The sequence below is a fragment of the Pyrus communis genome, chromosome 10 (genome assembly GCF_041283825.1).
Source record: "Pyrus communis isolate YQ-2024b chromosome 10, ASM4128382v1, whole genome shotgun sequence".
In the NCBI taxonomy this organism is placed as follows: Eukaryota; Viridiplantae; Streptophyta; class Magnoliopsida; order Rosales; family Rosaceae; genus Pyrus; species Pyrus communis.
Window position 1 is genome coordinate 18,434,366 of NC_142574.1, and position 23,185 is coordinate 18,457,550.

At 35.4% G+C, this 23,185-nt stretch overlaps 1 protein-coding gene and 1 pseudogene across 1 annotated transcript; one reads left to right on the plus strand and one right to left on the minus strand.

Annotated features, from left to right (window-relative positions):
* The first annotated feature begins 8,778 nt into the window (after positions 1-8,778).
* On the plus strand, positions 8,779-9,731 carry LOC137727323 (NADPH-dependent aldehyde reductase-like protein, chloroplastic pseudogene; annotated as a pseudogene).
* Positions 9,732-9,991: 260 nt separating this feature from the next.
* On the minus strand, positions 9,992-15,571 carry LOC137727437 (lysine histidine transporter-like 8). The gene is made up of 5 exons (XM_068466297.2): positions 15,237-15,571; positions 12,339-12,472; positions 11,830-12,245; positions 10,766-10,897; positions 9,992-10,667 (listed from the first exon to the last, which is right to left on the minus strand). The coding sequence occupies exons 1-5, from the start codon at positions 15,542-15,544 to the stop codon at positions 10,176-10,178; spliced, it is 1,482 nt and encodes a 493-aa protein (XP_068322398.2). The 5' UTR covers positions 15,545-15,571; the 3' UTR covers positions 9,992-10,175.
* Between the last annotated feature and the right edge of the window lie 7,614 nt (positions 15,572-23,185).

Genomic DNA, 23,185 nt, shown 5'->3' on the forward strand with positions numbered 1-23,185 from the left:
TAGACCAGTTGCTTATCAATAAATAAACTAAGAACCCTGCTTAGTGCCATATAGAAAACACACACACATCTATATATTTTTTACGAGTACTTTGCTTTCTAGGGTAAACATAAATAGCTCCAGCATACAAGTCATCTAATCAAACTATCGGTCTACCAAACAATCTAGAAACAGGGACATCTTTTCTATGTGTAAATCACAGAGATTTCAACAGGAGTCGCTTACACTATGATGCCAAAGTAATCAAAAATTGTGTAGGGCAAAATCTAGAAAGCAAATGCAAGCGCAATGATACATGATCATGAATATTATAGTGGAAAAACTCAAGGCTTTGACGAAAGAAGAAAGAAAGGCAAACATGGCATCTGCCCATGGTTCAAAAATCTGAGCATTCAAAAAAGAATTACAGATAAAGATAGAGTTACAGATAAAGATGAAGATGGAAGAAATGAATGCTAACAAACAGAGTTACAGATGAAGATGGAAGAAATGTATAAGTTATTAACACACATAAAAAAAATTGCCAACGGCATAAATTAATTACCTAATTTGGGTGAGAGTGAGACTCGGACTCAGTGCTAGATTGAGAGTTCTGTCTGTGAGGGAAAATTGCCCGAGAGAGAGAGAGAGATCTGTGTCGGAAACTCGCAAGTGTCGGAGACGATTCGTGAAGGAAGGCTGGAGAGTTTTGTCCTTGATGCTTTGGCGTGGCGGTGGCTAGGTGTTGATTTGTGAAGGAAGGCTGGGCCGCTGGAGAGTCAGAGACGATTCGAAGGAAGGCAAGCTGGGTGGTGATTCTGGTGAAGGAAGGCTGGTGGCAGTGGCACAGCGGCTGTGTTTCAACTTCAAGCTCTTGATGGAAGTATGGAACGGAAGTGAAAATTGAAATGGGGGATCTAACCTAAAAACAAATGAACGGCACAGATTAAATCTAAAACAATGAACGGTTGAAATAATTCTCTTATAATTAAAAAATAATATATATATATATATAATATTTATTTCGATTCGGTATGGGAATACCGAAAAAATGGAGATGCAATACCGAATCCCATACCGAAAATTTTGGTTTGGTTCGGGATGACATACCGAAAATTTCGGGAATTTTGGTTTAGGATTTTTTTGGTTTGGGATCGAGATTTTTTCGGTTTGGTTTGGGATTTTTGGGATTTTTTTCCAGCCCTAGTAGAAGTGTAAGAAATGTAAAAAAAAAAATATATATATACAATCACTCATAATGACAAGCTTTACAGCTTTCGTGAAGGGGTCAACTTCAAAATCCAACACTATAATCCATAATCCATAAACCTTAAATTTGTATTTAACCGTCGATTGTCGTTTAGGCTTTATTCTTTATATTGAATTTCATTTTAAAAAAATTCTTTTTTGAAAACATGATCTTCTGGGGGATGTAGGAAGATGAACGGTTCGGATCTTTGATATCACATCCCGATATTTACAGTTAATTGAAATATGAGTCGATGTTATATAGTTTGTATAGACTTTATAAACACCAAGCAATATCAACGATCCAAACCATTCATCTTCCTATATCCTCTAATAGATCATGATTTCAAAAAAGAAAATCTGAAAAAAAAAAGAAAAAAAACAAAATTTGGTGAGAAAAATGAAGTATAAATGTAAACAACAATCGACGGTTACATTTTGATCTATGATTTATATGATTATAGTGGCACATTTCAAAGTTAAGCCCTTCACAAAAGTTGTAAAGCTTGTCATTACGAGCGTTTATATATTTTTTCTATATTTTTGACACTTCTACATTAATTAAAAACTATTAAAGACTTTACTTAAACAATAGCAATAGGATAAATGAGAAGAGAATGCTAATGTAGAAAGCCTCACTAAAAATATCATCAATATAACTCTTGAAGATAATATATCAAGCCAAAGTTCCAATACTGTTTCCCATGGTGATTAATGAAAATTGAAGAGTTTGATTGTAAGAAAATGTGCAGGGTTCCAAACCTTGAAACATAACTCCCTTAATTTTGCAAATCTTTTGAACATTTGATATCTTGTAATGTTCTAATGTTTTTTTATTTATTATGCTCTTATTTTGGGTATGTAAATATGTAATACTTGAAAGACAAATGCGTTTTTATGTTTTGAATATGATAATATGGTATGTATATACTTATTTAGTATTATGTTTTTCATTTGATTATTTATTGGTTTAAAATATATTTTCCTTAACGGGTAATGAGTAACGGGTCAGGTCATATTACCTGTTAATATTATCGGGTCGATTTCAAGTCGGGTCATTTTATCCGTTTATTTTAACGGATGTTACACGACACAACTCGTTAAGATATCGGGTATGACACAAAAACGACATGAACATGGGAAACACGACATGAATGCTAGGTTTAATAGTTCTTGTCTAAGATTCTAATCTTTCATAGGGGTAACGGCCTCTTGAAAGTTAGAAAGCTCCATCTTGGTACTTTCGGTTCATCCACTTGCACAAAGTTTGATTAAACTTCTTACAATAAGAATGGTATTCAGCTATAACCTTCTGGGGAGCAGTGCAAACACAGGACCAATGGTCCTCTAAACCACAACGGTAACACATGTTTGCATCCATGGTATCAGGTGTTTTGCCCTTATTCTTGAAGTTTGGGGTCTTGGGAGTGAGGTTAGAACGTTTCTGGGCTTAGTTTTCTCCCTTAGATGGGCCTTGACTTTATTGACCTTGACAGGGTGGCTTCTGGCCGCCCCTACCACGCCTATGTTGGTGTTTTGGGTGTTGGTTTATGCTATAGTGTGCTTCAGGCACAATAGTTACCCAAGTAGGTCGAGCTTGATGATTTTTCATACACAGCTGATTCTGCTTTTTAGCAAGAGTAAAACAAAGATCAAATAAAAAACTTAGTGAACTTCTGAGCCCTATATTGTTGCTGCAGGACAATATTGGTGGCAGAAAAGGTCAAATTGGTCTTCTCAAAGAGATCCTCTTCAGTTAAGTTCTCATTGCAAAACTTGAGAAGTGAACGGATTCAACAAACTTCAGAATTATATTCATTCACAGACTAAAAGTCTTGGAAGCGCATATACTGCCAGTCATGTCTTGCTTCAGGCAAGAAGATGTCATTTTGGTGATCGAAGCGATTAGCCAAAGCAACCCAAAATGCTCGTGGATCTTCCTCAGTAAGGTACTCGGTTTGCAGTGCTCATGAATGTGCCTTCAGATGAAGATCATTGTAGTAGCTTTCTCAACTTTGCCAACCAGGTTGTCCGTCTCATCTTCAATGGCGGGACACAAATTCTTTGCAGTGAGGTGAAGCTTTACATCTTGGACCCACTTGAGGTAGTTTCTTCCAGAGACATCTAAAGTAGTGAAGTCGAGTTTGTTCAAATTCGACATGTCCCTATCACAAAATAAATGGACAAGAATGTGGTTAGTGTAATGGAAAAAAAAAAATCAATCCATTCACATAGGAGTAGATGAAAATAAAATCAATCCATTCATGTTCTAATAAACATTTATTGGTTTAATGTTACATGAAAAAGGCTTTGGGTTTTCATGGGTGCTATTTTTAAAGAAAACTTCAAGTTTTCAAATAAGGCATGTTTCTAGAAATTTCAAGTTTAGAAAGAATTATGAACTTCAGGTTCATATGTTCTTGTAGATAAACACAAATAGATATACAAAAATATGCAACAAAAAACTTGCAAATAGATCTTCAGGGTCTGCAATTATAATTGAATTAATTATTTGGACTTCAGGCCAAAATTGACATACCCCGACCCAGAATGTCCACTAGAACTCCGAATCGAGCTATGCTAGCTGACACCAGGAATGTGACGAAACCATAAAGTGTGAGTGACCAACACAAAGATTTTCAAAATCATTTCAATTATCAAAGGTAGTAACCCCTTGCCGTAAAACCTGTATAGTTTCCAAAATCATACTGTGTATAAGTATGAAATCAAAAGTATACTAATAGTAAATCTAGAAGTATACCACAACTCAACATCTCAATGGCAATATAATTACTCATATGCTTAATAACCCATACTAACACGCAAGTTGGAGTCACCTATGGTGACCTATACGACTCATTCATATCTCATCAATAAATACTAGCATAAACCAATCCCTGGCCGGAGGTGTGCCGATGAGGATGTTGGGTCCCTAAGAGGGGTGGATTGTAACATCCCACATCGCCCAGGGGAGTGGATCTTGTAAACCTTATATGTATATTCACATCTCTACCTAGCATGAGGCCTTTTGGGAGCTCAATGGCTTTGGGTTCTGTAGGAACTCCGAAGTTAAGCGAGTAGCGCGCGAGAGCAATCCCATGATGGGTGACCCACTGGAAAGTTCTCGTATGAGTTCCCAGAAACAAAACTATGAGGGTGTAGTAAGGGCCCAAAACGGACAATATCGTGCTACAGTAGAGTCGGGCCCAGGATGTGGTGGGGGCCCGAGCCGGAATGTGATAAAAATCAAAGTGTGGGTGAAAAATTATAAAACCCAAATTGTCTAAAAAAATAGGCAATAACACTTGGGGCCCAAAAACAATGGACCAAGTCCACGGAGGGGCTAATTAGTTATGGTCGTGCAACCTAACCCCAAAACATGGGCTGGGTATAAAATGGGCCGAGCAAACAGAAAAGGCTGCAGGCTTTTCTAGGCTGTAGAAGCAGGCCCAAATTGCTGGGTAAGATCCAAAAGGGCCTGTTAAGGGCAAGATCCACTGCTTAGTAGCACAAGTGATCATGAGGACGCGATCCAGTGCTTCACGGTGCAGGTGCATCGAGTCACTAGCTGTTAGCTAGGATCAGGTGTGGCGCAGTGCAGGGAACACCAAGAGTAGGGGTCGGGGTTGGGCTTGCAGTCATGAGCCCAGAAGAAAAAAAAATAAAAAAATTTTTGGCCTTAGTCAAGGTTAGGCCCAATAAACTGGGGTCGGGCTTAAACCAAGATATCCTAGCAAAGCTAGGTGTTCTCGCCGAAGAAGATGATTGGCATCGCCACTATAAGTGGCCAATTCTTGGGTAGGAAGACTCGGGGTACCCTCATAGGTTGTTAGTGATCATAAAGACAAACAGAGATAAGGAAATCTCAACGTTTTAAACAAAAACCCTAGAAATTTAAATCAGAATTTCAAAAAAATCAATGAGAATCGAAAGAATCTCGAGCAAACGACATTGAGGACGAGTTGCAATCCATCAAGACAGTGACCCATGGGCAAGGATTGCTTGCAGGCCAACCTGCGACGATGGGGATGCCATAGAAGGCATCAGGTTTCTGGGTTTCAAACCTGGAGCACGTGGCTCCCATTTGGTCTATTGGCATGGCGGTGAGGCTTCGAGCCGCTGCTTGCTGGTTGGGTTTTTTCTGAAACCCTAGATTTTAATTATTTTTTTTTTCTTGATTTCTAGATTATAATTCAATTGAATTTTATGCATATTCAATATATAATTCAATTCATAAACAATTATATGATGCAATTCATGGCAATATCAATTCACATAGTTCGATAATTATGGATATAATGCATACACAATTTATGTAGAATGTAAAATTTGAGAAATGTAAAGTTGGGTCATGCATTATGGTGAATGTTCATGCTATCCGAGCTGCAAAAATATCGAGATAAAAACTGTTGTTTTGGAAGAACCTAATTGCGTGATGATGGTTTGATGCAGAAAACTTCCACATCAGATTCCTAAGTATAGCGGTAGAAGCGTGTTGATAATGTGTTGTCGCTTATTGTAATCTAAGAAGGGAGAGAGGGGGCACGGCAGAGAGATGTGTTTGTAGGGTTGTATAGAGGATATGTTATTTCTCCTACGTAATGCCTTTATTTATAATAAGGAAACTTTAATAAAAAGGATCTGGGCCAACTTTTTCTTAACAAAAAACTACTATAAACTTTTATTTAACCAAAAGGGCTTGAGATTTAACCATAAAAACAAAACTATTCATCTCCCCAACCCTACAAACATTAAAAACATGGGTTGAATTAAAGTCCAACCCGCAATAAAATTCTTTTTCCATAATTACCCTTAACATACTGGAATATATGCGTGGACAAGCTTGTCTTTTCCCTTGAATATGCGCTGCACGCTCTCGGTTCACCAAAGCTGTTGCTTGGTATGCCCCAAAGCACCAGGAATGCATGATAGAGATTTGTTTTTGAGACATATATAAAACCATGTTTTATTTAAAAAGAAAAACAAAAAAACAAAAAAAAGGGTCATTTTGATACAATTAGATTACTAGTCACCTTTTGTAGAGTATGTTATTATGCATGTAGTCCATAAGCTAACATAGTCTTGCATCCAAATACAAGATTAATATAATTAAGGTACATCTCATAATAAATTTTAGAGTGTATCAATTATATTGTAACATTGTGTTATTGGTTTGCTTATGATGATAATGATTAATGACTGCTAACGATATAACTGATATTTTGTAACTTAAGTCATAATATGTAACTAGGAATAAATAAGTATATATACAAACTCAATATCAATGAAATGGTACACTACATAAACCACCATGGGGTTTCCAATGGTTGGTGACGAATTTCAGGTCCGTATTCTACACGACATGTCGTGAGTTCAATTGCTAGCACGTGTAAATCACACGATAGTGGTCAAGGAGAGACGAAACAAAAGCACCAATTTTTTTTTTTTTTCAAAATAAAATAAAATGGCGCACTATTTTATGGTGTGGCAAATACAGTATTTTTGCATGTGTTGAACTTTGGAGATAAACGGACTCCTTCATCTTCTTTTACTTTCCCCTAGATTTTTTTTTTTTTTTTTGGAACAACTTTCCCCTGGAAATTGAGGCTCAAAGGTTGCTTAATTTCCTTTGGCCTTCGATGCAGCAGCATTGGATTTTTCATGAGCAAAAAGATTAATTAATTAATCTATTCAAAACATATGTATTTATTGTATGGAAAAAAAACATATATTGTATCATCCATGAGATAGATGTATATTTTGTTATTGTTCCAGAAATAATATGAGTTATTTTGTTTTAGTTTTAGAAATATTGTAGTTTATTTAACTGTAGTTCCAGAAATAATGTAAGTTATTTTGGTTAAGTTTCATAAATAGTGTAGGTTTGCTGTAATTCCAAAAATAACATTTATTTTGTTCTCTTCTATAAATAGTGTGGGTTATTTTGATTCATTTTTTTTATAGAAATAGTTTGTAATTGTGTTGTAGTTTCAGAAATAGTATATGGGTTATTTTCGTTTAGTTTTAGATATAGTGGTGGTTATTTTGTTGTAGTTTTAGAAATAGTGTTTATTTTGTTCCCTTCCAGAATAGTGTGAGTTACAATGGTTCAGTTTCAGAAGTAGTGTGAATTATTTTGTTGTGGTTCCAGAAATAATGTTAGTTATTTTGATTTTGTTTTAGAAATAGTGTGAGATATTTTAGTTATGTTTCAGGAATAGTTGAGGTATTTGTTGTAGTTCTAGAAATAATGTTCACTTTGTTCCCTTCAATAAAACTACGATTTATTTTAGTTCATTTTTCAAAAGTAGTGTGTGATTTTTCCGTAGTTTTAGAAATAGTGGGTTATTTTAGTTAAGTTTCAGAAATAATGTATTATTTTCATTTGAACTGATTTCCAACGAAGTCAAGTACTTTGCTTCTAAGTTCTTAGGAGAAGACTACGAGGAAGAGGGAGAGTCAATTGAATGGAAATACTTTTGTAAATTATGGAAATAAATGAAAATTAAATTCTTCTATCATTAATCTTTTGCGTTAGTAAATCCAGTACACAGTTGCTCTCTCTCTCATGAACATATTAAATTCTCGTTTGGGGTTGATAACTATTTCCTCTATGATTTTTTTTTTAAATGAAAACTAAAAGCTACTTTTGATTGAATAATTAAAATTTGTTTTGATTCTAGTTTTTGTTCTCACACAAATAAAAAACTATAAAACAAATAAAAACCAGAAAATTGATGAAAGTTTAATGGACATCAATGCATAGGATGCAAGCAAGATAATGATTAGTAGGTTCCATCTGCAAACGGTGATCAATTTGGCAAAGAAAGTGCAGTCAAAGACGTGACAATCGGTTCTAAGCCACCTGGAATAGGAGAGGAAGTCCCATACGCGGCAGGAACCACCATCGGCTGAAGATTCAAAACCTGAACTTGTTCTGCAGCACTAAGATGTTAAGGGTAAAATTGGATGCCTAATAAATTATTTTGTTTGGGCCAGTTTTGTTGGGCTGGTTTGTTATTGAATTTTGTCCTAACTATTAAATAAAGTTAGTACATGATTTTTGGTTAAAATTTAAAGTATGAAATCCCTTTTCATTAATTTTCCTATATAATAATAAGGACAGGAAGAATCTTTCTCGTCCAAAGAATACAAGTCCTAATAGAAAAGAATAATTAGTATCAAATCTAATCTAGAATTTATAGCATCACACTTTAATACAATCTTTATAACACCTACAACATTATAAAAGAAAGTTAAGATATGTAACAACGCTTAATAGGTTAAAAATACTGAATTAGCGTCCCATATATTATGTCTCTATTCTAACTTAACTATTTGTTATGTTTTTTTTTTTGGTCAACTAATTATTTGTTATGGTTTATCCATGTGTTGACTTGTAGTTTTTTCGATCTTTAGAATATTATCAAGTTTACACATGCGATGGCTTATATAAGTGCTGACGCCCGTCCGATGAGAAATAATTTAGTAAATGAATATGATTCTCCCCTCCAACTTTAAGTATATATACTCGTATGTATTTTGCCCAAATATGACATACCCGATATCACCAGAGTCTAAACTCATCGTCTCAACTTAACATAAGACCTCCAACAATTCATGGCTACTCAAACAACCCTTCCCCTCAACGGTCGCGTAGCAATCGTGACTGGCGGTTCGCGCGGAATTGGCCGCGCCATCGCAACCCAACTCCACTCTGCCGGTGCAAGGGTCGTGATCAATTATGCTTCATCAAACTCAACACAAGCAGATCAACTAGTCTCTGAGCTGAATTACGAGACTACCCAACTGCGTGCCATTGCAGTTCGAGCAGACGTTTCGGACCCCGATCAGGTAAAGCAACTCTTTGAAAAATCGGAAGAAGAATTCGGGAGCCAAGTCCACATCGTTGTGAACTGCGCAGGAGTTTTGGATCCAAAGTATCCCAGTTTGGCCAACACGACAGTGGAAGAATGGGACAACACATTCAACGTGAACACCAAAGGCGCGTTCTTAGTTTCTAGAGAAGCGGCCAAGAGGCTGGCACGTGGCGGCGGCGGGAGAATAATCTTGATAACGACGTCCCTTGTGGGGGCGCTTATGCCGGGGTACGCAGCTTATGCGGCATCCAAGGCGGCGGTGGAGACGAAGGCAAAGATTTTGGTTAAGGAGCTCAAGGGCACCGGAATAACTGTGAATTGCGTTGCGCCGGGGCCTGTGGCGACGGAGTTGTTCTTCGCCGGCAAAAGTGAGGAGACGATTAAGAGGATTGAGGATGCTTCACCTCTGGGTCGATTAGGTAAGCCCAAGGATGTATCTCAGCTTGTAGGGTTTTTGGCGGGAGATGCTGGGGAGTTGGTTAATGGCCAGGTCATTAGGGTCAATGGTGGATTTGTCATATGATCAACTCTTTTCTTTCTTGTATAAATAATTTCTCTTAAAAGAAATGTCATTCGGGTCAACGGTGTATGGTAATAGTTACCAATTGGAATTCTTTTTCCCTTAATTTGTATTGGCAGTTGTCACTAGCGTTTGGGCAATAAAAAATTAGAAAACTTTACTTTGTCCTTGAACAGATCATTCACTAATTTTAGTCCCTTTGACTTTTACCTCAAATATATACTAACTATACTAGCTTTTGCACACGTTCATGCGCGTGCAAAATATCTTTTTTTTTTACGTCAAGGTGCTACGCACAACGTATTAGAGTTCTTGTTGTCTTTTTACATTTGTTTATGCAAAATGAAAATGGTACTAATTTCCATGAGCACTTGGGAAACAAGCAAAGAGTTCTATTCAATATTGATGACGTCAATCAGAACAAAAAGAAAACTTTTGATGTTGCCTTCAAATTTGACAGCAAAGTGAAGAATGTCAATCCATGTAGGATTTTAGCATCTCCTTTAGAATCAGAAAAATTGGCATGTAAATATATAACTAATAGTTATTTAAGGCCTGAAGAAATTGGCATGTAAACCTTTGTCGGCTAAATTCCAAACTGATGCAATGACTAAAACAACACTCAAACTCAGCCCCAAGAATCCAAGTCCAATGTTCACACACCACATAGTACTCTTAGGCTCTGGTTTCTTCATTGTGATCCACATGAAACACGGATAAACATATGCCAGTGGCAGTGTCATGCCTCCGATTAGAGGTGCTAGGCTCGGCAAGAATGGGAAAGCAACTGCTATGAAAAATGCCAGTCCTCCGAAGAAAATCCGAAAAGCTATCCGAAGCCACCTTGCACATGGCTTGTTCTTCTTGCTTGTGTACTTAAACTCCAAATTATCAAAAACTACCATGCTGTAGATTTGGAAAGTGCTCAAGCAGTTTATCACTACTAGTATGCAAAGTAGTCCCAACACAGCTTTTGAAGTGTTTTTATGCCCATTGAACTGTGAAAAAGAGGTCAATAGTCCTCCATATGATGATGGTATCTGCATGAGTATTCAAAAGACATTGTAAATCTCTGATTATCCCCAGTTTGATATATTTTTCACAGTTTGGTTGAAATAATTTGGAAAGGGTCTCTCACTTTGTTTCCACAAACCCAAAATCCAGCTATGGCAAGAGGAAGGAAGCACATTGCTATAAGTGCATAAGATATAGTCACTCCTCTCCACATCCGGTTTTGAGATCTCTGTTTTGGACTAGATGGCAATGTCCCCTGCATGAGGAAATTTTTAGCCTTAATCATGTGTTAAACAAACTCATACTACAATTTTTATTGATAACAACAGAGAAAATCGAACTCTTAACATGACTAAATTCTAACTCATATATTAAAATATAATTATACTAGACACAGTGCATCTTTAAAATTCAACCAACACTATTAAAAAAGGGTAATGCTAGAGATATTAAATTTGTAGAAAAAATTTTGTAAACTAAATAATATGAAAGTTGATGATTGGATTATTATTTGAGCATTAATAATCGTGATCATTCATATTGATGACACATCATTTAGTTTGGGGTAATGCTAGGGAGATTAAATTTGTAGACAATTTTGTAAACTAAATGACATAGAAGTTGATGATTGGACTATTACTGAAGCGTTGATAAACATGCTCATTCATATTGGTGACACCTCATTTAATATTTTAAAATTTTAATAGTAGGTGCACTATTTGAATCAAATAACATTATTTTTTTAGGTAAATTATTTTGCATGAATTTTTACATACATCAGGCATTTTGTATATATGTGTGTGAAATAATTTACCTACATTAATATGTAAAATATAATTTTAGTGACTTAATTAAGCATGTATATATATTAGACATGTTTTATATTGTTATTATATATCAGGCAATGAATTTATAACATTAATGTTTTTTTTAGTAAAATCATTAATTCTCCCTTATAATTCGCATGACATTAATTGTGTACATCAAACATTCAAATATGGGTATTTTAGGCATCCAGAAAATTTTAAATGTGTTAAGTCAAATATAATTAATGAATTTGCTGATGTGGAATCTAGTAAATGGGTTTTATTCGAGTAAAAAACCTATGTCAGGTTTTATGTAAAAAAAATTAAGTTTTAGGGGTTAAAGTTATACTTTCAGAAAATAAAAGATAGCAAGAACACTCACCTGAATCTCAAGGATAACATTATGACCTTTGAATGCAAGAAAAATGATGCCAACTGAGTTCAGTACACCACCAAATCTATCCATGTTTGACTCCATCTCCGGTGGGTTGTATGAAATGCCACTAGGCCTGCCCTTGCCGATTGAAAGGCCCCAAATCAGGGTACAGTAGGCAATCGCAGTGGTGGCACCAATCAGTGAGACCCAAGCTATGGAGTTCAAGTTGGGAAACTGAGCCACAACAATGGCCATGCATACGAACAACAAGAAGCACTCTGTGCCAGTCACTGAGTTAACATCACAAACAGCTTTTAAGAAAAGCTTCATGGTTCCACCTCCTATGATGATCACCTGGGCACATGTACCCCCTGATAGGTACATTACTGGGAATATAGTGAGCAGTTTCCCTAACTTTGGACCTGAAAAAACAAAATAAAATGTCTAGTTAATACCCTAATAGGCATTACGGGATGCTGTTTGGTATGGAAGAAGAAGCGCTCGTTTGGACTAACCGAAGGCTGTTATAGCGAGGTGGAGGTATCTACTGTACCGAATTCCGGTGTCCGATTCGTGTAGATGTACAAGAAGCCATGCGGTGTAGAGTTGCCATGCGAATGCTAGTGACAAGCATATAATTCCCCATGCCCTGCAACAATTGGAAACATGTTGAGCAAAGTATTAAACTTGTTATAATAAAAATATTACAGTGAGTTTGAATAAAATATTAGACTTGCTACAACAAAATATATACTGTCGTTAAAAAATGCGTCAAGATCGAGCTTTGGTATAATTGCCTAATAAAGCTCGGACCAGCTCATTTTTTTTTTTTAATCAGCCAAACCATTTCAAAGTATTTAGCTTATAGTGTTTTGTTTTTGTTTTTTCATGTAATCTTTGTTAATATGAAGAGAGAGAGAGAGAGAGAGAGAGAGAGAGAGAGAGAGAGAGAGAGAGAGAGAGAGAGTGTGTGTGTGTAGCAGAGAACAAGAGAGAAGTAACAAGGGAAAAGAGATTTCTGTATTGTTTTACTTAATGATGAAGTGGTTACAAGTGTATGTGTTTATAGTGAACTAGTCAACTCTAACAGACTTCCTAACAAACCATCTAATCTAATTACAAATGGCAATGTCTCTTTTCTACACAACATTATATTCTAACAATCTTTACCTACGGTTTTGTTATTATGTACTTTATTTATTGATTCATATTAATTTTTAATTTTCATTAAGCTGAGTCAAACAAAAATTTAAGTTCAATTTACAAACAAGTCAAGCCGAGTTGAGTTAAGCTTGAAAGTCATTCGAGGCGAGCTTGAGCATACATTAAGAGCTTTTTATAAGCTTGAGCACAAATAATATCAACTGTGAGCCGAATTTGAACACTTTGATAGTTGGTTTGGCTCGACTCATGTGGACCCCTAATATTTTATTGTACAAACTCAATAAGGTGATATTCCCTATCAAAATGGGTTGGCACCTTGTTATTGCACAAGAAGTTTCCATCGGAATCAGATGCTGAGCTCGTGAGAATATTTTATATTGGAAATTATTGAGATATTTTTATTCAGACTACTGTATGATCAAGCGTAAACTAGGTCCAAGAATGTAGGGACAGACAGGGCTCGCATGGGGCACTAATTACCTAAATAAAGTCTGGTAAAATTTAAGAGACACACAAGAGGCGATTCTTCGTGGAATTAGACCTCAATCACCTTGTAAATTATTGGTCCCCATTTTTGAGGAATGGAGTAATTTATATTTGAAATTATAAGTTAATGGTTGTAAAAGAAGAATAAAAAATAAAAAAAATGAAAACTAATAAACAGGTTTGAAAATTTTGAATTTTAACCAAAATGGCAAAAATGTGTTGTAAATAAATAGTACCAGGAATAAATTTTTAGAGTAAAAATATTCTTAACGTTAAAAACGAACAGTACGTTTTGTTAAAACTCCCTAAAAAAAGACCAATTAGAGCTTCGCTGCTGTAACCCATGACGTTGGTTGGGGTCAGTAGCAACCCCTTATCTTTGGTTTTTATGTTTGTTTTTTGAGCTCTTATCTTGGTAGTTCTAAGTGAGTGTCTCAAATTTGGGCGTTATATATGCCTAATTTGTGATTTTTTTTTTGTTTTTGTTTTCCCTTTCCCTCTCTCGTTCTATCGATTACCATGGTCCTCCATCCTTGCCATACCCTCCCTGTCTCTTTCTTCTCTGACCCCCCACCACCTATTTTGCCTCTTCCACTTCTTTCATCCCTAAGTCCTCATGCCTTAGATTTTTCAATTTCTGTTCCTTCTTTGCCTCTGATTGCCGATGGTGTTCATCCCACCCCTACCACACTTGTGGACATCGGGTCTACAGTGGTCAGTCGTGTGGATCAAAGGTCAATTTTGACCTTTTCTCTAATCGATTGAGAATGACGCATGTTGGCTCGAGTTCGAAGCTCCAATCCCATTCTCTACAGATCTCTTATCCAGGCTTGTTATTTGTCTCTTCCTTTGTTGCTGATGGCGACGACGGCGGTTCTTCTGCCAGAGGAATAGTTAGGCTTCTTGGGATCTGTTCTGATTTGAGCCCTTTATTTTGTTGCTTGCCTAGTCCATATTTTATTATTTGTGCTTAACTTTGTATTTGGATTTTGAGAGAGGATTTTCGTCGAATTTTTTTTTTTGTACCTTGTTTACGATAAACAATAATCATTTCAATAAAATATATTATTTAATATATATTATATTTGTTTTGTGAGAATACATATCTCACAAGAATTTAAAAATGAACAAAAATAAATTGTTAAGCAAAAGAAGAAGAAGAACACGTAATAAGTTGACTTGAAAGAAGTCCTTGATCCTTCGTAGAAACAAAGGCTAAGTAAAAGTATGGGAAATCTTAGGCAGTATCAACGAGCCAGGTACTGTTTTAATGATTTCATACCATCAGAAAACACAAATGCTGATGAAACCTTTTCCTAAAGAATAATTTCAATGATATGAGCATGCTATGAAACCTTTTGCAAGGATCCGGTGGCACATATTTTGAGACACGCTTTTGTTGTTTGCATTTTGTAATTTTTTTTAAGAGAATCCGAAGCGTCTAATATATCAATTCACCTCATTAATCATTTTTCCAACAAATTAATTCAAAACTATTAGGACAATATTCATTTGCAGTGAAAAATGAACGAATACGACTCTACAAATAAACACTAAATTTAATTCAACTATCATATGACTTCTAAGTTGAGTAATTTTTGGTAAAGATATGTGAGGAAAGACATAAAACATAGACAATTGAATCGTTGAAATACATTACAAAGTGGGTGCTATAAAAATATGCATCCCTCAAATCCAAATCCATGAGTCAAATTTATGAGTTTTAAGATAGCTAGAGTTAAAAAATAGAAGATATTACTTACCATTCAAGAGTGGCAAATGCAAGAGGCAGTAAAAGGGATTGGATCCCAATTCCTGAGCAAAGTAAATGAAAGATAGCTGAAAACACATTCCCATTCCTGGATTCTGTGATGGGCAGCCAAGCATCCTGTGGAATGAGCTCACCACCTGTCCATATTTCAGTTGATTCATTTGGGGGAGTAGTTGTGATGGGAATGACTTGAGCAGAGTAACCTGAGGAGCTTCTGAACAAGCTTTTTAAGGAATGGCTATGCCTATTTATTTCTTCCCTGAAATTTGCTTCAACAACCACCTCTTCCAAGTCTGCCATTTTCCTCCAAATGCTATAAAATTCAAGCCACTCTCACTCATTATATATACATAGGTGGGGAATTTCACACCGACCCAAAGTAGTAGCTTTTTTTATTTATTTTTTATTATTATCTGACCAAAGTAGTAACTAACAAGGCATATTCTTATGGGTCAATTGCTTTTGTAAGACGTTTTCTTTTTAATAAATATGATATAATATTGAATATAAGACGATAGCAAACACACTATTTTAGTCAACTAATTTAACTCACATCTACAATATATAATGACTAAATATTAAGCAGAAATGACGCTTTTATGGTAGTATATTGCAATATTTCTACAATATATTCTTTTGCCGGATGTTTACCTTAGTACCAAATTATCAAACTTTCTTTATACAAAAACTGAAAATGTATCAAACCCATTTGTATGAACTTTAATCTCAAAAAACTTTGAGTGGAGTCTGATCTTTGTGTCCATACCTGTAAAGTGTCTTGCCAAGATGATGTTAAATAAGCACTCTTGGTCGGGAGTTCAATTACATTTGTTTTTCTCATGATTCTACTTAGTTCGGAGCTTTGTGCGCATTGATCATCTAAATATCCCATAATTATAAAATGCAAAGATTGCAGTTCTCGTTATATTTACTTAACATGAATAAGTTTTTCATGACAATTTTATCTCTATGATTACTGTATATGTAGAGATTGTAAACAGCATCATGGTCATTCAACCGAGAACTTCTCATTGTATATTTATTCCGAGTAATGCTAAAATGACTAAATTTTTAAATAAAATTTACAAACTAAATGATATGTCACTAATAAAAATGGAACATGTTTATCAAAATTTAAGTAATAATTCAATCATTAACTTGCACGTTATTTAGTTTACATAATTTTATTTACGAATTTAGTATCACTCACATTACTCATTTACACCAGATGTCGTGGAAGGTTCGGATCCCATTTGAACCAGGACACGCTTTGTGTGCAAAGGTTGAAATTTTGAACTTTGCAATCTGACCTGAGTTGCTTTCCCATTGTGATCTCATCGTAGTGATGAAACAGGGGTGACGTAACAAAAAAAAGAAAAAATTAAAAAATACATCATTGCAAGCATTAGAAAAAAAAACATGAAATACCTGTAATGCTTGCAATGATTTACTTCAACAAGAGGATCTCAAGAAATTATTTGATTAACTTCATTGCTTGCCTCTGGACATGCATGCACCATATGCATTACCATTTTTGTTTTGTTTTTTTTTTTTTTTTAAATATTTTTTTAATATTTTTTGTTTTTTTTTTTTTTTGTTTTTTTTGTTTTTTTTAATTTTTGAATTATTAGTGTGGTCCAAGTAATGATTCTGCTGCATAATACATTGGACCGGGAGTTACCTTTATAAATTAATAATGGAATCAGGACTATGAGCACTGTGTTTTGGCGGATTGCAGAGATTTGTGGAATGAGGATCCTCTTTGGAAGATCTCAAGAATCCTCTAATCATATATGTTCATCATAAATTGTGTGGTCATAAATCATTGTAAATTTTTTTATTGAAAATTAAATATAAACAGTACCAGATGAAGATTGACCATACAATGGATGATAAACGAATGTGATTGAAAGATCTTTAAAATCTTCACAAAGGAAATCCGAAAAGAATCCCCATTCAGATTTGTGAATATGATAATAACACAACAAGAAAATGAGAGGAAAAATAAAGTCATTACTTTGCACAATAAAAGGCGTCGACAGGAAAAAGTTGATAGCAAAGCAATAGCGAGGAAAAGCGAAAGCTTAACTTATCAATTAATTAAGAATAATACTTAGCTACTCAATGATAAGTAAGAACTTCTACTTAAAATTTATTGTATTTTAATCACAGAGCTTTGTGTTTATGATCAGAACCATTCATATTATGAATCACACTGTAAAGATCATATCTGCAAAAAATAAATTAAAACTAAGGTCGTTTAGTCAATCTATTATAGCAAGTACATAGATCATTCGTAATGCTTTTACCAATACTGTTCATTTTGTTTTTAGACAGTTTGATGACTAAACAACCTTAGTTTTAATTGATTGTTTGCAAAAGCGATCTTTATAGGGTGATTTATAATATGAATGGTTCTGATTATAAACATGAAGTTCTATAAATTGACAACAAACAATTTTGAAATTTTTTTAGTAGAAGTTCCAACTAATTTTTAAGTAGCCAAGTATTGTTCATTAATTAATTTACCATCCAGAAACTTGTACTATGTTTTAATATTTAATTAATAGTCTTAAAAGTAATTTGACATGCACAAAAAAGGAACTGAATCCCCTCCTGAGCTTAGGAGGCTAAGCCTCTTGACTAAAGGATCTGGATCGTTGAAATTTGATCAAACGGCTGCAATTATTGTAACTTTTAGAGGGGTCCTCTGTTTGTAGTTGTTTGATCAAATTTCAACTGCTCAAATCCTTTGCTCAGGAGGCTCAGCCTCCTAAGCTCATGAGGGGATCCGGTTTCCATTTTTTAACATTCTTCTCGAAAGGAGTGAAACTAAAGTATGAACTACATAACCATAGTGAAATGGTGTGAAAGCATGTCTATCATGTGTGACACTCAAATTCAACAAATGGGTAGTTAGTGGAGATTAAGCTTGCAATATCTCTCTTTACTTTTAAAGTTGTTTGCAATAATTTGAACAAAATAATTCAGTGCATTTGCAAAAATAATGTTAAATCAGGCAAAAATAAATAACTTCTTGAATTAGGGGTCGTTCTGTTGAAATTAGGGACTGATAGTTTTACAACGCTTAAGGACTAAGATGGTGATTGAGGTGGTGACCGTTGAGAATGAATCTCATATTGATGAGATGAGGGACTTTGCATGTGTTTATAACTAGTTGTCAATTTTTCATATTGCCAATTGGTTTTATGGTGGAACCTCGACTTCTTTATGGTATTAGAGCATGTTGTCAATGTGTGAAGCCCAACGGCCACACATGCCCACGTCACCCAAGTTGTGTTGTTCACGTGTTAGACTTTAAAATTCGCCATACGTGAAGAAGCGTGTTGAGAATGAATCTCACAATGATGAGAGGAGAGATATTGCATATACTTATAAGTAGTTGGGCTATTTTCTATATTACTAATTGATTTTCTAATGGAACCTCAACTTCTTCAGTGACATCTCATATCCATGTCATATGCCAATTTTGTCAATCTTACCAACAGGACACCACAAGTGATAAAAGAGTAATACGTGATTTTTTTTTTCTTAATACAAGAGATATTCTACTTTAATTTACATGCACTAAAGAAAAGGGAATAAAATTTGAATCTGAGACACGAATTTAACGATAGAAATGATTTTAATATTGGGTTTTTCTTTGGCCAAAGTATAGAAAAAAAAAAAAAATCAATGCTTGAGGAGTGAGGTGGTTGACATTTCGAACCCATGTCATATGCCACTTCTATCAAGAGAGTCTAGTCTAATCTACTAATTTTTCATAATAGAGATGGTTTACATATTACTGTAATAACAACAACTCCCAAGAGACTAAACTAACAACTAAAGAAAACCCATAATCCAAGCTCACATAACCTAAAAAATTAAAACCCTAAATGAATCCACAACTCTAAATCATAACTATCACCACGAATCAAAGCATCGGTGCCATTGAACCCACCACATCTATTCATGTAGGATATGTACACTCTATCTCTCTCTCTCTAATCCCTGCATCATATGGATAGGAAGGGCGAGGTTGAAGTCGAACAGGGCCGCCTTCTCGAGATTTGGGAGGTTTGATGAGATTTTGAGTTTTGAGATTTGTAATGGGTTTTGGGATTTTGGGGATGCATGTTGCCCAGAGAGAGAAGAGAGAGAGAGAGAGAGAGAGAGAGAGAGAGAGAGAGAGAGAGAGAGAGAGAGAGAGAGAGAGAGAGAGAGAGAGAGAGAGGGTGGGTGGTGGAGGAAGGTTGGGGGGACGGTTGGGAAGGGTTTTCCGTGGGGAGAAGGGGATCTGGGTTTTTGGAGAAGGGGGACACGAGTTGATGGGAGAAGAGGATCTGGGTTTTGGGGGAGGAGGGACACGGGTTGATGAGTGTTTTTTTTGGTTTTTTGTTTTTTGTCTTTGTTTTGTTTATTTTTTATTTTTTAATATTTAGTTAATATTTAATTATTTTTTAATAGAAAGTGGGCCCGAATCAAGCCACGTCACCATTTAACTGAGAAATTCGCGGCCAAGCTAACAGAAGGTATAACATTGGACCAAATTCTAAAGATGAGATATGACATTGTAAATTTTAAAAGATGAGATATGATTATGTCATGAGACCCATAATTGAAGTAGTTTTTTGTCTTTTACCCTTTAATTTATATTTCAAACAAAGCATCATGAGAGAAACGATATCACCAAACTGTATGTCACAAAACTTAATTTCTTCCTTGACATTAAAAATGAAAAAAATGAAAGGGATAAATGATGCAAGAGAATACGTAATTAAGCTTTTGTTACGCAGTTCCAAACGCAAGGCCATGGGAATAGTGGAAATTGGATTATTGTAATTACGTACCTTAACCTAACAGTACAAAAGGAAACCATGAGGCGCCTATAAGAAAAGTGTAATTGATATGATCGTATAAGATATCGATGTGTAGGGTATGATGCATGTATGTAGGGTTGGTTTTGGTTTGGCAACCGAAATGAAAAGTGGTTACTAAAAACCGAACTGAACATATCGGGAATAAGACGAAGAAAAAAACAATACCGAACCAAAGAGTAATGCTAAAGAGATTAAATTTATAGACAAACTTTTGTGAACTAAATGACATGAAAGTTGATGTTGGATTATTAATTAAACGTTGACGTACGTGTTCATTCCTATTGGTGACATATCATTTAGTTTGCAAATTTTATCTCCCTAGCATTACCCTTGAACCAAAGGGTAAAGCTAGATAAACTAAATTTGGAGGCCAAATTTGCAAACTAAATTATGTGTCACCAATAAGAAATAAGCACGTTAATCAATACTTTAAATCAATCATCAACTTTCATATCATTTAGTTTACCAAATTTAGTCTACACACTTAGTCTCCATAACATTACCTGAACCAAAAATTTTGGTTCATAAAAAATCGATAATCTCTAAATTATTTTGATTTTGGTTGGGTACGGGAAACCGAAATCCAAATAAAACCCAAACTGAAATTTAAAATCGGCAATTAAAAAGCCTCGATTTTAAAATCCCAAAATCAAAAACCCTAATTCGATTATTTTTCTTCCCACACCGGACGCAAGGTTAATTTTTCCACCAACTCCGAGTTTCCAAATGGTTAGGAACTTTATTTAAGGACTGAGCATAGACAGCAGCGTGGATCTTTTTTGAGTGGTTGGGTCTAAGTAGGACGACCTACATATCTTCTTATGTCATCGAAGAATCAAACCACGTATAGTTTGGAAGAGTTGATCTTTTAGTCAATCAACCTATTTTGGGAGACCTTCAATGGATTCATCTTCTCCACGAGACTACTGCACGCATATGCCTCTCTTGACTACTATCAAGTATTCCTTATTTCTATAGGCATTCCTCAGCGGTCCGAAGAGAACAATTCCCCATTCCATAAAAGACCAGGCCCCTGTTATTAGCAAAAAAAATGCTGTATACAATAATCATGGTACATATAAATCATGTCTACTCTACTTCACTTATATTGCTCCTAGATGAGGCTAGCTTTAAAAACTCCAAATCGTAAACCCTAAATACAATTAGAATCTCCAAAACGAAACCTTATAATCAAAATCCAAAATGAAAAACACGAATTGATTTTGAGTTAGGGTGAAATTTCTTACCTTCTACACTAGGAATGGTCGTTGGAGGTGAAAGATATTGTTTGGTGCAGCCGTTGGAGAAATTTCTCACTTGAATTGTGAGATTATAATTTTCCAGGACCAGAGTAGTACAACTTGGAATATGAATACCTCAGTAGTCTAGTCATGGACTTAATTAATAGCTTTTGGAACTGCACAGATGGAGCAACGATGCTACCATCATCTTGCTCTAGAGGAGTGGGCAAAGTCCAATAATGAATCAACTAGGTTTCCTATATTCTTGGAATCCTTACAATCCAAGGATTGACGTGCGTTGCAAGTAATCATACTCCTCAAAGGATTCATGATCTACTCCTAGATATCATCTGGAATTCTCTCGATTTAATATAGAATCCATATCGTAAAAGTTCTCTATCTCAACTAGTATAAATACACCCTTATAGGGTTCACCTCTAGTAACACAATTATAGCATACTTATTATTAACTTGGCCATCGGAAAGTCTTTGGACGGCACACCCTGGTCGTTGGCTACTTAAGGTTCTTTTTTCTTTTACAGGTTAAACTAGTTTGTGCATCTCCTCCACACACGGCTATGCGCAAAGTTGCTTCAAACGTCAATTTTGTGAAGAAATTGAGAAGGGTAAGGAGCTTCAGTCCATTGATTCTTGGCTGTGATATGGTGTGGTGCATCAGAGTCGAGAGAGAAAAGTTGTCAGAACAGGGAGAGGGACCGTCGGAGTCGAGAGAGAGAGAGAGAGAGAGAGAGAGAGAGAGGTGTTGAGTCTAGAGAGAGGGGCAAAGTTCTCGAGTCGAGAGAGAAAAGAAGAACTTAGATGAGGCTGAGATAGAGAGAGTTGAGTTTAATTCAACATTTGAGATTAAATCTTAACCAATCCGACGACTGTAATAATTTAGAATAATGTTATTCACACACCTATTTTTACCTATTACACACCCTTGTTAATTTTTCTCAATTGATTTTCTTCAACTTATTTGATCCAACTGCCGAAAATTGAGAAGGTTGTAAGTAGTAAAAATGGATGTGTGGATAGCACCACCTATAATTATAAATCTTATATATTTAAATTCAATTCGGACATTACCGAACTAACAGGCGTGTGATGATCCCGATACTTGTACCCGAGCTTTGGGGAATTTTTTGGTTTCAGTTACTGAATGATTCGATATCACCGGTTTGGTTTAGGTACGGTTCGGGTCGAGTTCGGTTTTTTGGAGATTTTCTTTCTATTCGCATTCACGTTGTCGGTCTTGAAGTGATGAGCTAGTTGGACTACTTCTTCTGGCACGCCCTCGTTTCAAAGGGTATGATTAAGCACTTGAACACAAGAATCTATTTTGGAACCCTTGTGACTGCCACCCACGTCAAAAACGTTGCCATTTTGGACCACAACATAATCCCAATTGATACTTCTAATTCTAAACCTGTTGTCGAACCCTTAAAATTTTGCTACTTCACATTACAGAAGATTCCCACTTTCTTATACCATGAAAATTAAATTATAACTGATCCAAACAAGTTCTGTCCTTTTAGAAATTTAAGCCTATGGAAAAATTAAAGCTGACAAAGAAGTCATTAAGGTCAACAATTTTTCTTCAATATTACGTAGCACTTAATGGTACGAAAAAAGAGTGGTGGAGATTGAAAAGAAAAGATCTAATAATTTTAGAAATTTAATCTAACGGTTAAAATACCAACAGCACTCCTGTAGCATTTGAGTGCTATACGTAGCTTAGTTTCAATATGAGTTGGGATTTAGACCTTTGTCAGGTAAATTCCAAGTTGCTGAGCCCAAGCATCCAAGTACCGTGT

What these genes read in the sequence shown, in the direction of transcription:
- LOC137727437 (XM_068466297.2), bottom strand. Translation starts at nt 15,544, where the DNA reads ATGGCAGACTTGGAAGAGGTGGTTGTTGAAGCAAATTTCAGGGAAGAA. An exon ending in CCTCGCTATAACAGCCTTCG is followed by an intron (nt 12,246 to 12,338) that starts GTTAGTCCAAAC and finishes TTGTTTTTTCAG; the next exon opens with GTCCAAAGTTAGGGAAACTG. An exon ending in ATGTTATCCTTGAGATTCAG is followed by an intron (nt 10,898 to 11,829) that starts GTGAGTGTTCTT and finishes TTCCTCATGCAG; the next exon opens with GGGACATTGCCATCTAGTCC.